At 39.3% G+C, this 16,250-nt stretch overlaps 1 protein-coding gene across 7 annotated transcripts; it reads right to left on the minus strand.

The window, feature by feature from the left end:
- Positions 1–1,961: 1,961 nt before the first annotated feature.
- CCDC14 (coiled-coil domain containing 14) lies at positions 1,962–14,983 on the minus strand. Of its 7 annotated transcripts, XR_005932719.1 has the most exons (14): positions 14,895–14,983; positions 14,149–14,204; positions 13,599–13,674; positions 12,820–12,892; positions 12,573–12,713; positions 11,247–11,486; positions 11,062–11,156; positions 9,470–10,046; positions 8,797–8,938; positions 8,087–8,166; positions 7,424–7,642; positions 7,206–7,338; positions 4,170–5,841; positions 1,962–3,432 (listed from the first exon to the last, which is right to left on the minus strand). XR_005932719.1 is itself a non-coding variant. In XM_041124509.1 (13 exons), exons 1-13 carry the CDS (start codon positions 14,925–14,927, stop codon positions 4,860–4,862), a joined length of 2,835 nt encoding a protein of 944 aa, XP_040980443.1. In that variant the 5' UTR covers positions 14,928–14,983; the 3' UTR covers positions 1,962–4,859. The 7 variants fall into 7 exon arrangements, 6 of the variants coding, with proteins under 6 accessions (XP_040980443.1, XP_029874692.1, XP_040980444.1 ...); XM_041124509.1 differs by having other exon boundaries at positions 1,962–5,841; positions 12,832–12,892; XM_030018832.2 differs by having other exon boundaries at positions 1,962–5,841.
- Positions 14,984–16,250: the final 1,267 nt, after the last annotated feature.

Below are 16,250 nucleotides of genomic sequence, written 5' to 3' on the forward strand. Positions count from 1 at the left end.
TGTGAGCTGTAAAACCTTCCTTCCATACAGAGCTGAATGATGTTGCCACTTGACCACAAGTGGTGTCCCAGGTACCTTATTTACACACGCAGATACAGCACTGGCTTCACTTCAGCACGTAAGGCATCTGTGTTCCTTATGAAGTCTTTGATCGACTTGGACACAGTAGTAAGGCAGCAATCCTTTGTGTCTGCAGGGAGCTATCACCATTCTCCAGTTCTTTGAATGAGGCACTGGACTATAGACACTCATTGCTCAAGAAGTCAGAGCAGGGAATTATATACTGCTTAAACTCAGGTATCCTGGATTCCAGGGTATTGCCCAATCTTTTCCCTTTTCCACAAGAAAAAGGGTTCATAAAAGGAAAATGACTGTTAAGAGGTTGACATAACATATTTTAAGAGTTCCTTTCCTTTCCACATCACCAGAAAGCACAGATGTCAACTTCACAGAACATGGTTTGTAAAAATGAAACTCCTGTATCTTCTCTCTGTGGCTACAAGAAAAATCTACAGGAGGCTACATGATCACTGAAGTTGCAGCTGCTGAGCTGTTCCTTGTAAATTAATCCTTGGAACAGGAGAGATGTTTCAAAGCAGCTATTACTGAAGATAGAACAATGATTTCATCCTGAATATACAAATTTCATATATCCCTTATATGTGGAGGCTGATACCATGATGGACAGAACCTGAAACCAGCTTTGCTGGCCAAGCTGGAAAGTTCTGCTGAATAGTTATTCGGCTGTATGATCAGATAGCTACCTGTGATAAAAACTCCTCAGCCCAACTACTGGCACTTTTCTCAACTTGGCATCATAAGGTTCGATTGTAAATCTTTGTAAATACTGAAAATACACTATGACTTATTTTATAACTACTTCCAATACAGCGGAAGAAAATCTTAAGCTGTTTTTTCCATGATCACAGTGAAACAGCAGGTGTAGAAGAACAGGCCTTCGGACATGGAGATGGTTCCTTTTTGAACTGTCTCTGATATCTCATAGCTATTTATGCTGCTGTTAACCTTGCTCATTCAAACATCACCTCCTGGCTACAGAAGCTGAGGCACCACAGCTGGTTGCCCTTTGTCTGATCCTTCAGCTCTGAGTAAGGTCAGTGCTCTTCTGAGACAATGTATCTACCTGAATTTAAATACTACCTTTTTTTTTTTCCCCTTAGAAACAAGAGCAAAATTCCATATGCAACACAAAAATGACTTGCATAGTTGACACTGTGGCCCAATTCATTACTGTATTCTCCCGCCCCTTCCAAGCCATCCTAAAGTCTCCTTAACAAACCTGGAACAGAAATGGAGCTTGAATTCTGTTGCAAATACACTTTGACTCCTCTACCTGTCATGACTGTCCCTTGTAGGGATGTGTCCAAAACCAGAAGTCAAAGGAAGATTGTGTTGCTGTTATTGGAGTGGTTGGCATGAGTGCTGGATTTACACAGGTAAAATTCTGTCCTGCTTCCAAATAGAAAGTTACCGTTTTTGCAAGTGTAACCAGGGCTGGTGGGGAAACAAAGTTTGGTGTTAGAATCTAGCCCGGTAGCTCAATCAGTTGAAAAGTTCTTAAAAGTACTATGGATAGGAATGTATCTCAGTCTATGAAAGACACAGGCCTGAGGTCTACTTGCTTGTGACAAGGATGAACCCTAGTAACTCCCAATTTATGCAATGACAAGCACTTGTCATATCCTGACTGGTGAAGAGCAACAGTGTATACTGCAGTATGAGCTACTCCAGTGTTCCAAGCATTGGTGTTGACAAAGGTGATGCCTTTGGTCCACAGTGATTTCTACCTTGTTACTACAGGGATAAGAAATAACTTTTAAGCTTTTTTATGCACCAAAGATAAATATTTCTTTCCACTCAGTCACTTGGGATCTTATTTACTATGTACTTCCAAGACTACGCAAATTGGGGTAGTCCAAATATGTAAGTGACAAAATGTGCAAGTTCTAGGATTTCCTTTATTTTTCGTAGGGATTATTTACTACATACAACACATTAAAAGAACAACTTTGTAAGAGATGTTACCATGATTTTTCTTCTACTGAGCCTATCTGAAGACTAGAGTCATGCTGACTTCCAGTTTCAATGCCCTTGTCTTGAGTTGAATCCTGGAAGCGTTTCCCACCTTTTAAAGACTTAGATACCTGATCTTGGTGGCTTTTGCTTCCACAACACTGCACATTCATAATGCCCATATAAGGGAAATTTTGTATTTCATTTAAAGTTGCTAGAGCTCTGACTGACATGTCTGAGTACAAAACAAAAAACTGTATTAAAGACGACTCCTTCCTCCTGTTTCTTCCTTCTTAGCTTCTCCTCCTTCTAAGAGCAGGATACACATTACAAACCTGCTCATATCTCATTATCCCCAAAAAGGTTTTCCAGTAGTCATCTCATGCTTTGATAGAACTAACTTTGTAATGATGAACAGGATACAAGTAAGATGGTGTAACATCTTCCCCCATCGAGATAAAAATGAATGTAAACGCTCTCAATGCGAGAAGAACGTGCTTGGGCATCTTGACACCACAGCTGATTTATGCAGCTTTGGCCAGGACAAATATCCTCCTTCAAATGGAGTAAGTCCTAGCTGCAAGAAGAAAACTGAATTAATTTGTCTACTAATGAATATTCTTTCAATCTTTTTCAGCCTTCTCGTGAGTTTTAAAGACTTGAATTTATTGTAGCTTGTCTTTAATTCACACCATAATCATCATTTAAATCTTGCTTTGCTTCTACACTGAACCTGCTTGTAAATATTTAATTAAAACCTGTTCACTTTCATACCATCAACCTTATTTTGAATCTGAGCACGAGTGGTATGGAGAGTAGTAAGAAATCCAGGCCAAGCCTTAAAAGCATTCTAAATCACTGAAGTCACTATTTAGTCTAACTTTCCTTTTTTGAAGCAGGAGTGCCAGTTGGCATCTTCTGTAGTATGTGTTGTCTTCATACCTTTTTATTGCTCAGTTACCAGTAACTAAAATAATCACAGAACTGCTCCACAGCACAATGTATGGATATTGCCCTAACTTTAAAATGTGTTCATTCAAGCAACTAACCATGGAAATAAAATAAAATTCTTCAAAGTGGTAAAACTCGAGACTTTTGTCCTACATGGTAACATAAAAGAAAAGGCCAGGACCAGGAAGCACAGTAATGTTTCCTAGGAGAAAAAAAAAAAAAGGCAAAAAGCAACACTGTAGAAAAAGCAGTCTTAAATTCAGGTCCTAATACTACTGCTCCCTTTCCAAAGATACTTCCCTGAAAAACCATGAGTCATGAAAACCAGCATTCAAGCACTGTTAAGGGTGTAAGAGGAACAGAACAGTAGCAGTAACACTACCTTCTCATACCTGTAACTTAAACACTTGCATGACTCGTATTCTTGACATTGAGATCTGGAAAGTCCTGTCAAGGAGAACAACAGACTGGAATCATTCCCCCCTCCACTCCCATTCCTGTGAGAGCCAGTTTGGGCGATTCAGTCCAGACTGTCTGTATTTATGCCCAATAGATGTTTGACACCTCAACAATTTGTCTCCTTTGTGTCAGCTGAAGCCTCTTACTGCTTCTCTTTCTCGGCATCAGTCTGTCCTGCATTTATCCACTGGTACTACATTCTCTTTTAGTTTACATAAAATCAAACATTTGTAAAAACTGTGACCTAAAACAGAGTTGTAGAAAAGAACAGAACTTTGATGGATCTTTTCTTGCCTTCATCTGGACTCTCCACTTAATCAACTTCTTTCTTCAAGTACAATGCTCAAAACTGAAAATTTGAGTTTTACCAGTGATGAGCAAAAAAGGATTACTTCATTTTATAGGATTTACCATACACTGCAAATCCCATATGATGGCTGCATTTTTTTTTTTTTTTTTTTTTGGAACAGCATGATCCTGACTTAGCAATTTTAACTCTAAACGTTCCTGCAGAGCTGCTCTGTAGCTAGCTCTTCCCTGGCCTCTACCCGCGGAGCCTCTTACCCGGGTATGGTACCTTGCAATTGTTCCTTGGGGGGGGGGGGGGGGGGGGGGGGGGAGGCGGGAAGAGTAAAGAAGGAAGTTTAATTTAACCTTCGGCACTTAAGTTCCTCTTTTAAAAAAAACCAAACCCCAAAACAACAAAACAACTTGAAGAGACCTACCCAGTCAAGGCAGAACACTTTTTATGTTCAAGGCAGCTCCACCTTCATCAGTTAAATTCCCACTTCTTGATTAAACCCAATTTGAATTAAGAAGCAATGCAGCTGAATAAGCAGTCCTCTTCACCTGTTTCTTTGATGTTGACATTACTGTTTGCATGCATTCATGGTGAACCAGAACCAGGAGCTAGTTTCTTGAAACACATGGTCATAACCAAGGAAAATAACTATGCATCCAATTTTATAACAGTCAAATTATAATGAAATAAAAATTTCTCTTTATCACATCTATAACTGACTCCAAATGCATCTCTCAATGCTGTTCTTACTACTTAGAAAAAGCATGCAGAAAAAGCATGCATGTGTACTTTAATAGAAAAACTGTACTGACAACAGCACATCGGTTTCTTAAATAGTTATCAAGTGCTGTTCTAAGAATTAATTTTGCAATTAAACAGTATAAACCTAAATCATAATTTAAAAAAAAAGGCATTTATACCAGTTATTTCAAGTTGTACACAACAAGGGAAGCACCGCCACAGCTTAATGAGGAACAAATCCCATCATAATTTAAACAGCTAGGAACAAGTAATTTCATATCAAAAAATACACGTATTTGTATCATTACCATACTTATTAATATACTTCAATAAAACCTAAATAATCCAAACAAGTCCACCCCATTTTGTTTCCTCATTGTTTCATAATGCTATTTTGCAGAGTTCTTTGTAACCTAGCTATGTTGGCATCCAAGGCTGCTAAGCTATTCTTAAAGTCCTCTTCATCTCGAGAAGTAAATGTTGAGAAAGAGGATGCACTCCACTCAGACTTTCCTGATATATCATCAAATGAAATGGAACTAAAATCAGCTATTTCACTGCCTTTTTTCTGAGAAATCTCTTTTGGAAATAGCATCGGCATTCGAGGGTATGTACCAGGCTGAGGTTGGTCTGATTTATCTGTGAAGTCTTTTGCAGCTCCGCTTGGAGTGCCTTTTGGCCTCATTTGGACTTTGTCTCCTTCTGGCTTCACTTCATCCCCTGTAACTCCAGGCATGTTTTCCATAGTCTTTTTCACATTGTACCCAGCACTTAATTTATCCACAATAGTTAGATCCTTTGATATCTCACATCCATTCTGCTGCACAGAGTTTGAGAGCTCACAGTGGTAGTCCAACATCTTATAAGCCCCTCTACTTTGGGGTAGCACACCAGTTCTTTCAGAGATTGGCTGCTGGTTTTTAGAGGCATTGCTAGTCAATGGAATATAAACAGTCTCATCCAACTTGTTTTGGTCATCTAGTAAAGTCCCAGAATCACTAACTGTTTCTGCATCTTGCTTCAGTGAGGTTAGTAGTATTCTGGGAGCTGATGTTCCTTCTGAGAATGTACTGTTTATTTTACTTCCTTCAGCAGCAAACTTCTCATAGGCTAGATTTTGCATTTCTAATTCTCCATTTTTATTTGAGAAGTGAAGTTCTGCATCTGTCAAAATATGATCAATTTCTAATTTTTTAAGGTAAGTCATTACTGAAGTACTCCCAGGAAACAGATCAGGTTGCATCTGCTTTTCATGGTCTTCCAAAAGAGCCTTTGAGAGACCTTTTTCAGGCTTGGGTCTAATGTTGTCTACTGTGAGGTCAGACAGAAGCTTGGCCATACTGCCCTGCAAGTTTCTGTTAAGACAAGATCAATTAATCAGATTTAAAAATAGTCACTAAAAAAATAGTTTAAAATGTTTATGTAACACCAAAACATTAGATTTATCAGACTGCGGCAAAGTTGCAATTCTTTCTACATGTTGTCATAAAATGTAGTATAAATGTGAACCAATTTCAAGTTTCTTAAATTTTTTTTTCAGCTCAGCTCAATGTGCTTATAAAGTAACCAAAATAGCACAACCCAATGAAGTTCTCAAGATTATTCCTGATTTACCTGCTTTGAGTACTACAAAATGAAATGAACTGATGGCAAGAAACTGTTAAAAAGCATATAGAAAGTTACCAAAACCAGTGAGAAATTTTTAATGAATTTTCTTCCTATTGCATCTAAATAAAAGATTATAACAGAACAAATAATTCTCATTTTCTGCTTTGTACATCAAAATAAATGAATGCTTAAATGCTTACGTATATAGCATATACATATACACATGTAATAAGACATCATTATACTACCATCTGGTGGTCAGTATAGTAGTCATAGAAGTGTGTAACATGTCTAAACTTCTACTACAGAATCTGGAGTGTTGATTAAAAATATTCTGCCATTCCAATCTGTATCAACTGTAAACAAGACAGACAACAGTTTAACTTCCTGTGCACATCATGTCCCAACAAATTTTATGTACATACCACTTCGCATGTGCAAAAAGCTATTGAAGTCTCCCAGCTTGCCACTATATTCATCATAGAAGATCATGATGAAATAAATTCACAGTAATAGTTTTAAAAAATTGTGAATAACACCACCTTCACTCAGTGATCCAAGAACTCCCACCTTTACCCATAATTAATACCTGGGCATAATCTACTTCAAATATGTGTACAGTTAAAGAAAGGACTGCTCTTTCCCACAGGAAGAGTTTGCTGTGGGTTCTGAAGATGGATCTTTCTGTGAGTTCATCTCAAAACAGACCAATTTCTGAACCAGTGTAAAGAAAGAAAGAAAATTTCCCTCCTTAATTCAGTTTAAGAGTTAGTTTCCAAATTCTATAGCTTCAAGGGAAATATCAGTAGGTTTTCAGGTCCATGCACTTTCCATGGAGTTCCTTGTTGGCAGGTCTGCTATTAAGAGTTAAAACTTGACACAAGTTATGGCAGATAGCATTTTACTTTACAACAGAACTCAAGTCATGGAGCATGACAACTGTGTTTTAACAAAATTATAGCACCATTGCAGTAAAAGTAACTACAAAGAGAAGTTTTAGCCTACGTGACCTCCTACTACCCAGATACTAAGATTACAATAATCCAAAGTATGGAGGAAAAAAAAAAAAAAGTTATCTCAACAGGCAAAAAAACAGCTTAGCCAATAGTACCTGGTTAATTCACGCAGTCTGTTAACTTCTGCATCACGCTGACGTAACGTTATGCCCAAAATCTTATTTTCTTTCTCTGAAGCTTCCAGCTTAAACTGAAGGCTCTTCATGTTTGCTAATGCCTCTTCCACTTCTAAAATGCCAAAAAGAATTTACCTAATTATTTCTTTCAAGTTTTAAAACACTAAATGAAGAATAAACAAATGCAAAACACATACCAATCTTGAGTTTGGTGGAATGAATGTCATAATGCTGTTTGTTTTCAAGCAATTCTTCTTCTTTATCTTGAATATATTTTGCAAGATGTTTATTTTCTTCTTTCTGACTTTCTATTATTTTAATCAGTTCTTCATTTTTAGCCTGCAGTGACTCAAGGCCTTTCAGTGATTCTTTCAATTGACTCTGGAGCATCATATTCAAGGACTGCAAAGAAACCACTACCAAAAGTAAAACATAAAAGGTTTAAGCGTTTTATGTGGTATAGTTTGAATTTCTAATTCAAACTAAGTTTTTAAATAATCTATCTGTAAGCAAAATTCATATTACCAAGAAGGGGTTTTTGAAGCAGCAAGACAAAACTCAAGCTTTCTTCTTAATTATCTAATATGTCATCTTCATTTTAAAAGGCACATAAGGAAAAATAATCTGCTCGGCAGCTGAAGAGCTGAGTCTTGCTATGTGGAGTCTAAACAGGCGCAAGAATCCATGCAAATGCGGTTGCATGATTAGACCCACAACACTTAGTTCAGTTGCCACTAAAGGCCACAATACATACTGCTATTTTTTATTTATATATCTATATATTTATATGTCTGTATCTGTTTAAATAAAGCTTTAACAAAAACGACCCTAACAAGCATCATTCTCTATTAGTACTTTACATTCATAGTTGCAGCTCTGTCCAGATGTCTTCTCACTTCTTTCTTGTTCCCTGAGTTGCTGGTTTAATATTCTTAGTCTCCTAAATGTGAATTGTGAAAAAGCACAAATTCAGAAAGCTCAGAATAAGTTCAAAACAACTGCATTTTAAATTAGTTTGGTAATAAATTGCTACTGAGAATTAAATGTCACAGAATGTTTCAAAAATACAAAAAAGTTTCAATAACACATTTTTCTTAGATTCCTATATTTCTTCAACGCAAAAGACCCTTTGTAAGTTCTGGTAAATATCTTTCCCTCTGTTTTGAAGTAAAGTGGTACCCAGTTACATATTTGAGAGCGCCCCTGAAATAAGAAACATTTTTGCATTTGAGAATACACTACAAAAAGAATATAAGCAGGCTAACTGTTCTGATACTGCAGTTTTCAGAGAGAATGATACCTTGATGCCACCTAGACAAAGCCCCAATCACAATGTAACTGATGCTACTAAAACATCAGTATTAACTGAAGTCTTGCTATGTGTTAATTATTTATTTTTAAACTATACAGCCTTACCAATACACTTTCTAATGTATAAATACTGCGCAGACAAGAATGAAAGGGCCATAACACACCATAACAATGACAAAATATGCAATTTAGAACAGACCAGTTAAAGATGCTTTAGGCGCATCTGCAGTAAATACAGAATCACTGATGAGTTACTCACCTACGCAGCTGGGCATTTTCACTTCTGAGAGGCTGTAAAGCTAGTGCTATTTCAGCCTGTATATTTGTACTTCCCACTACGGCTGGGAGCAATGATATGCAGTCTTCTATTTCACTCATCAACCTTAACATTTCCGAATCATCTGCAAGAGGTGAGGGAAAAAAAGACTCCATAAACATATAAACCTGTAATACAACAGTAAGATTCTACACACAATTAAGCAATCTACAAAGTGATATAATAGTATCTACTTTTTTTCAAGAAAACCTCATCTTTGTTTTAACTATATTTATTTATTTAAAATTTTTAAGCTTGACTATGAAAACTATGCTTTAGGTTCCTGATAAATCACAATCCACCATCTCTCTGACCAACCTTGGTGGGACTGCTGTTGCAATCTGTCTACGCTGCTCCCTTTCTCAGGGGAAAACACTATATGAAATGAGAACGATCTTTATCCTAGGTGTTACAATGACGTTAAAATACTCCAAAAAATAATTTAATACTTGTCCAGAGTAAAACATGAAGCTATTACATTTGTGGAAAACCACTCTAAAATGTCACGTATCATCTGACACATAAAACTTCCAGAAACTGACATGCTCACTCATTTAATGCAGCTCTTGTGTTATTTGTATGTAATCACTCTACTGCACTATGAAAATGTCCTCACCTTGATCTGTTATCAGTGCTCTAAGCTCTCCCAGAAGATATTTGACAGTCTTAACTTTATGGGCTGTTTCTTCTGGACTTTCTTTTCTAGATTTTAGAACTTTCTTCACAAAACTTGTCTTATAGCTTGTATCTCTCACTGGGGCTATGTCAAGTACATTCACTTCATCGTCTTCGTTGACCATGTCCTCACTGTGTTCTTCAGAAGTATCCTCCTCCTTGTTACTTGAAGCATTATGTTTTGTTGGACAATGATGATGGCGCTTCTGTTCAGTCCTGCCATTCATCATTTCATGTGATTTTAACAGGGCCAGGTGAGCTTGTATGCATCTTATCAAATCTGCTTCTTTTATCTGTTGCTCGTGGTTTGGGGTCATCTCTCTGCCAGAAGATGATGGGATGAATGTAGGCACTGTAGAGTTACTTGATGCACCTGATGCCATACAAGGGATCACACTAGGAAGAGCAGTGGCAGACTGTATTTGAGCAGCAGTAGTAGAAGCAGCAGAAACCACCGGGCAAACCACAGGGCCTCCCATCTCTGGCACACATTCATTGCCACTGCCTACAGGAACATCCTGCATAAAGAATATTCATATTAAACAAAAAGTTAACATGATTTTTTTTAATTCTTAAAAAAAAACCAAAACACCACCCTTGTCTGACTCAATGTAGCCTTGATCATTCTTTGCAAATTGTAAAAGTAACTACAACTCATTAATTGCACAATTTTCCAGTATATTAAGGAGTAATTAAAATGTAAACCTGGTTTAGATTACCTTTATCTTAAATGTTATTGGCAACATTAAAGCACAGTTCTTTTTCAGCTTGTCTGTAAAGAAAACACCTCAGCAGTGTTTTGGTTTTGGTTTTTTGCGTTATGAATGCTCATTCCTTGAATCAAACCAGAACAGGGAAGAAAGAAATACAAGACAACACTGTTACCTTTCAATATTTTAAGTAGATTAATTTCTTAAAAGCCAAGCACAGCACTAGCTATGTATGGACTGCCTGCAGATGGAAGGTAAGTCTACAGTCTTACAGTTTCAAGGTGCAAGCCCTTTACCACATTTCCCAAGGTGGCACTTGGTACTCTGCATTAGTTTTATTCTACACCCTGAAATACACAGGTATTTTAAAACGTGGCTCTAAGATAATACACAGTGTCTGAAGAAATAATCAACTTGATCATTGGCAAGGAAAAGCTACATATGAGATATGATTTCTTTTATCAGGAGTTGGTTAATGATCCTAATGTGCATTACTGAGAATGTAATTATTAACAGTAATCAGTAATTTCCTGCACCTTCCATGTTTGCTGTCCATTACGGTATTCACCATACAGAAATAAGCTGCCATTTGAAATGCCTCTAATTTCATTTTTGGTGTCTACATAAATTGTATTTTAAACAGCAGTATTTTCTCTCATCATTTATTCTGTTCATCACTGTAGGCTGAAATATGCACATTTTTTCTTTAAGGAAAATTATTACATAAACCCAAGAAAACCTAAACACTTAAATAAATGCATAAATAAATAGGCAGTGCTAATTAAAAACCTTTATTAATAGTCAGAATGATACTTCTACTTACTGACTGAGTAGATAAGGGATTAGCTGAATGCTGCAGGGACAGAGCTGATGTGGAGGTAGGTAATCGATAATTAAAAGCTGTAACATTTTGACATCCTAAAAGAAAACAACACTCATAGATCAGGGCAATTTTGGGCAAAACTCATACAGTAAAATAGCAGGCTCTACATTAATAGTTCCACTAACCGTGATTTGAGGTAGGAAAAGGAGTTACAGTAGGAATTTCGTTACTGTTCTGTGGTGGTTGGCCAGTTATCAGAGACATCTGAGTTTGCACATGCTCGCACAGTTTCTGATGCATCACAGGAGAGTGTTGACTGCAAGGCACATGAATTGGTTGAACCATGTGATTTTGTGCTGCACTGGAAAGTTCTTTCTCAGTCGAAGGTGTGGTGGACGAGGCAAGTTTTCTATTTGATATTGGCACTATAGAGAAAGAAAGAACAAAAGACCCAGCTGAAGCTGTCTGTCTTCTCGATCTACACAAACCCATTGTGTTGTCAGGCAGACTCTGGCAGGTTCCTTTGAAAAAGAAAACCAAGAGACCCTGCGGCCTAAGATTCCAGTCAGATTTTTACTCACTAGCAAATTAATCCATCATTTTTTTCTTCCAGACAGAACAACCTAACTCAGTTGGACAGACAGCTGTCCTTGAAGGAAGCACAGAGATTTAACCCTACAGAAGGCCAGTTCTAAAACACAATTCTTAAAATCTCTGCTTAGCTGCTTCCTAAGCTTTTAAACCACTCGGAATAACCCATACCAAAGCACTCTCCAAAACTAATTTTCTTATGTTGGGTATAATTAAAACTCTGTATTTTTACAGTGCTGGAAAGATATCAGCTATGTGCTTACCTTCTACAATTCACAAAATAGGCACTCTGCTACACACCTAGTCTACAGGCCCATGTCTACTGGATTAGAAATCACACAAAAGAAACGGGGTAGAGAGAGGGAGAAACACTAATAAAAAGTGAAATACTTCAACTGAGAGCAACTCAGCCTACAGCACTCCATCTACCTTTCCATTCAAGTGCTCTGGCCACTAAATCATTTGAGTTATTATTTATTGCAACACTTTCCTGTTTCCAGAAACTGATCTTTAAGAAAAGCCTGGCTGGACACCTAACTCCAAGACAGTTTATAGCTGTATATCCCAAATGGAGACCAAGCACTGTAAAGTTTCACTGTCCAAAAGAAATGGGGCATGGGTATTATCATTCTCCTCCACACCTCCTACCAGCTAAACTTGTTGATGTTGGTATTTGTAAATGCACTCAACATTCTTCCTTGTACACAAAGCTTAAACATTTATGGATTTTAGTAAATGTTTAGTAAACATTTAAGGTTTCTAAAAGGCAATAAATAATGTTTACATCCTTTTGTGGATCCAGCCCTGGATCAACCTATAACAAATAACAACAATTATCTGAAGCCTTGTTACATCTCAATAAGTTGAGGAGTCTCTCAATGTTGGCTGAGAAAAAAGCAAGCCCAAGAAAGCCCACTTACCAATTTCTTTTCGGACGTGGGCAGGAGTAATATTTTTTTTCAACCCTTTTTTCTTGGAAGTATTTCCTTTGGTTAGCAAAGGCTTGGAAGTAATTTTAACAGAAGCTGTTTTCCCAGGTTTTTTATGGATAGTCTCCCTTCCTAGTATTAGTTGAAAAAAAAAACCAAAAAACCCTAGTCAACAAAACAAATCAAAACAGTCTTACAAAAAACTAAAAACATAACTTAAATTTTCAATAGGTACAACCTGTAGCCTCACTTTGTAAGATATTCTTCAGTAAAGCTGCACAACGGTCAAGTCCATTATGAATAGTATCAACCTGCACAAAGAATACTGCAGTCAGAAAATGAGTATCACTGTTTTCTTCCAGTAAACCAAGCTACTATTTTAGAGGTGAGTGTTCCGCACTCTGTCATCTGAAAAAGAACAACTGATAACCAGCAAACACATGTCATTTTCCATACAATTACTTTGTAATTACATGAAGCTTTGCAAACACGCAAACTTTGCAAAAACCCTAAATTTTGTTCTTGTACACGTGTCCATTTGCTGGACTTTGTGTTTTGGTAATTGCCTATGTGTGGTTTTTATTCTTATTTCCATGTACAGTTAAGCTATTTTCTACAGTGTATTTCTATTTTGGAGATAATTAACTCAGCACTACGCAGAAAACAGCACTGCAGCACCGACTCCATACAACTTACTCTTTTCAGCACAAAACCTAACAAATATGGCTATACTTCTGCCAGGGTCAACTCTAGTCCATAAACAGCACAGTTGTGTTTGCAAAATATATCCTGTGCCTTAATGAGATTTGTCAGAGCCAAACCCACTGCACACAAAAGTCAACTTGCATGTATCTGCAAGATGCAGTACAGACACTTTTGCTAGCTTTGCAGGAGCTAATTCTAGTCTAGATGCAGTAGTATCTAAACTAACCTGTTTTTCTTCTATTATTCAAGGTATTCCAATTTCCCTTCTCTTTAGATAACAGAGATAACTGTATTAAAAAGTCATTTAATTACCTGATCGTCAGAGTCAGTGGAATAGAGAGAGTATCCAGACTCCACATCTGAATGACATCCTTTTCTTACGCCAAACCTGAAAAAGTCAGATTCACTGTTTATACTACCTCCTCGATATGCAGCCAAGTAAAAAAATTTACTTTTATTCAGTAATAGCAAACTAAAGTAAATTAATTTTATCAAGAAACAAAATATCTTTCTCCTTCTGAAAACTCTGCATTGCTGCAACAAACATGTTTAGCAGATATTAACAGCTTATTCAGTCATTACTCAAGTCTGATGTACGGCTAGTAACTACACAAATTCAATCTTTTATTAGTAAAACACGCAGAGAGATTCAACCCTGTATTTCTACAGGCAAAATTTCTATTCAGTTTGTGTCTGTCTATTCATGGTCTGCTTAGAACCTGGATGTGCTGCCTTTCAGCTAAAAACGTTTTCTGATATATACAAAGAATTTTTGGCTAGTTGTGAGGTATGACAAGTACAAGGTTCCCAAACACTCACACGTACACTCAATCTTAGATAGTATTCATGATTAAGGTCTTACTGTTTTCTTCCACTTGTTAATTTAGCGGCTCCTGTTAGCCTTCCAGAAGACAGCACCTGCCGATTACAGAAATATACGTTGATTTTCATGAAGCGCTTCCACAACATAATTGAAGACTACCATTGCCCACTAATTCCAAGAACTTTTGCTGAGGCAGATCAGTTAAAGGTAGCTTACAGCTCTCAGCCCGAGGACGGGGCCCACCGCTGCCATTAGGGCCCGAATCTTGTAGTTTTCATTTCACAAACCATACCTTTACAGCACGGAGCTTTATGAATTTCCGCCCTACTCTACAGACACAGTAATTCACTTAATGACGCGGTCAAGGGCTGACGCGCAAACATACGTTCCAGACGGAATCCAAGCTCGATAAATACACACCTGAACTTCGGGGGATTTTAAGAATAAACTACGGTCACGGCACAAACCACGGCTACGCCGCGGTGGAAGAACCCTCGAACAGTAAGCCTGCTGCGGTGCCCCTCACCGGCACAGGTAAACCCGCCGAGCCCCGAGGAAGGGCGGCTGGGCTAAGCAAAGCCGTTCAGCGCCGGAAGGCCCGACTCCCCCTCAGGAGCCGTTACGCCGATCGCCCCGCTCCCCACTCGCCGGGGACGCCCCCCGGCCCCCAGCGGAGCAAGTCAGGGGTCCAATGAGGCACCTGACGAGAGGGCTGAGACCCGACCGCGGACACGGAGGGGCCCCGAAAGCCGCCGCTCCCCCCGGGACCCCCGCCCCGCACGCACCTTGCAGGGCCGCGCAGCGCCCGGCCTGGCCATGGCCCCAGCCCCGGCCCCGGCAGACGCGGGGGCGGGGCCAGCCGCCGTCCAGCTCTGCCCCCTCGCGCCGACCAATCCCGAGCCTGCTTGGCTGACGGACGGGACGGCCGTTGCGGAGGGGCGGGGCTAACTCCCCCCTGACCCGCCCCCGCTCGGCGGCTCCTCGCGGCGCGCCGGCGGCGGCTGGCGCGGGAAGGGGAAGGAGCCGCCTTACGGAGCGCGGTCGGGGATTGGTGGAGAATGGGCGCCGAGGAGCCAATCGGAGGAGAGAAGGGGGAAGGAGCGGGGCTAAGGCGGGCTGCGAGGCCGTCGGCGGTTGTGGCCGTTGGGGCGTGAGGCGCCGCCCCCTCTCTTCGGGGCTCGGCGCTCGCGCCTCGTCCCCTGTGAGGAGCCCCGGCACCTGCCTCTCCGCTTAATAAGAAAAAAAATCACCTCACGTAGCTGGGTCTTCCCGTCCCAATGCTGTCTGGTGCCTTCGGGATCCTTCGGGAGCAGTAGGCCCTGTGGGGCAGGGGCTCAATGCACTCATAAAATAAATGGAAGAAGGGGCCTTGCAGGTGGGTGGGCCACCCTGAAGGAAAACAGGCGTCTCTGTGGGGGACTGCTCAAAAAGCTACCTCAGGGCCTCTACTTGCTCGTGCAGCCTGTGTCTTGCAAGTCCTCGGGTACCAAAGGTAAAAGCAGGCTGGTAGCAAGTCAAAGGGAACTGTTGATACTTTGTTTACAGGCTGAAATCGTCAGTTCTTTGTTCTCCACGCTGGCTTTCAGTTAGTGTTAAATCTTTGGCAATCCCTGAAAACACCCATGTAGGTACATCATAAAGGATGGTGCCTCAGGTTTCACACACAGAGGCATATTAGTATTCTGCATATCTTTGCTTTTATTAGCTGAATAAATAGACCTTCTGAAAACATAGCATTGAAGGCAATTACATTTACTCAGGCTGAAAATGTGGTTAACATTACTATGTTATTAAGAGTACTATAGCAGAAGTGCATATAAGTACTCAACATCTGTGCTCTCCCAATGCGTAAATTGTGTTGTTACTGGGTATTACTGTGTTAACATTTCACTGAAAAGATGCTGAACTTGAAGTAAAATTATCATGAAGATATTTATCATCTTGTCAAAACAGAAGGGTTTTCTGGCAGGAATGTGGAGACTGCTTCAATTTTTCTTATTGAAAAATATAAAATAAGAAGATAGCTGTACTAGGAGAACAGCTGAAGGAAATAAAATAAACTAGAAAAATGGAAGAAGATGAAAACAGCTCAAAAAGATGTGTCGCAACTACCAAACCAGTGCCAGAACCATTGGTATACT

Source organism: Aquila chrysaetos, chromosome 6 (assembly GCF_900496995.4).
Source record: "Aquila chrysaetos chrysaetos chromosome 6, bAquChr1.4, whole genome shotgun sequence".
Taxonomy (NCBI): Eukaryota; Metazoa; Chordata; class Aves; order Accipitriformes; family Accipitridae; genus Aquila; species Aquila chrysaetos.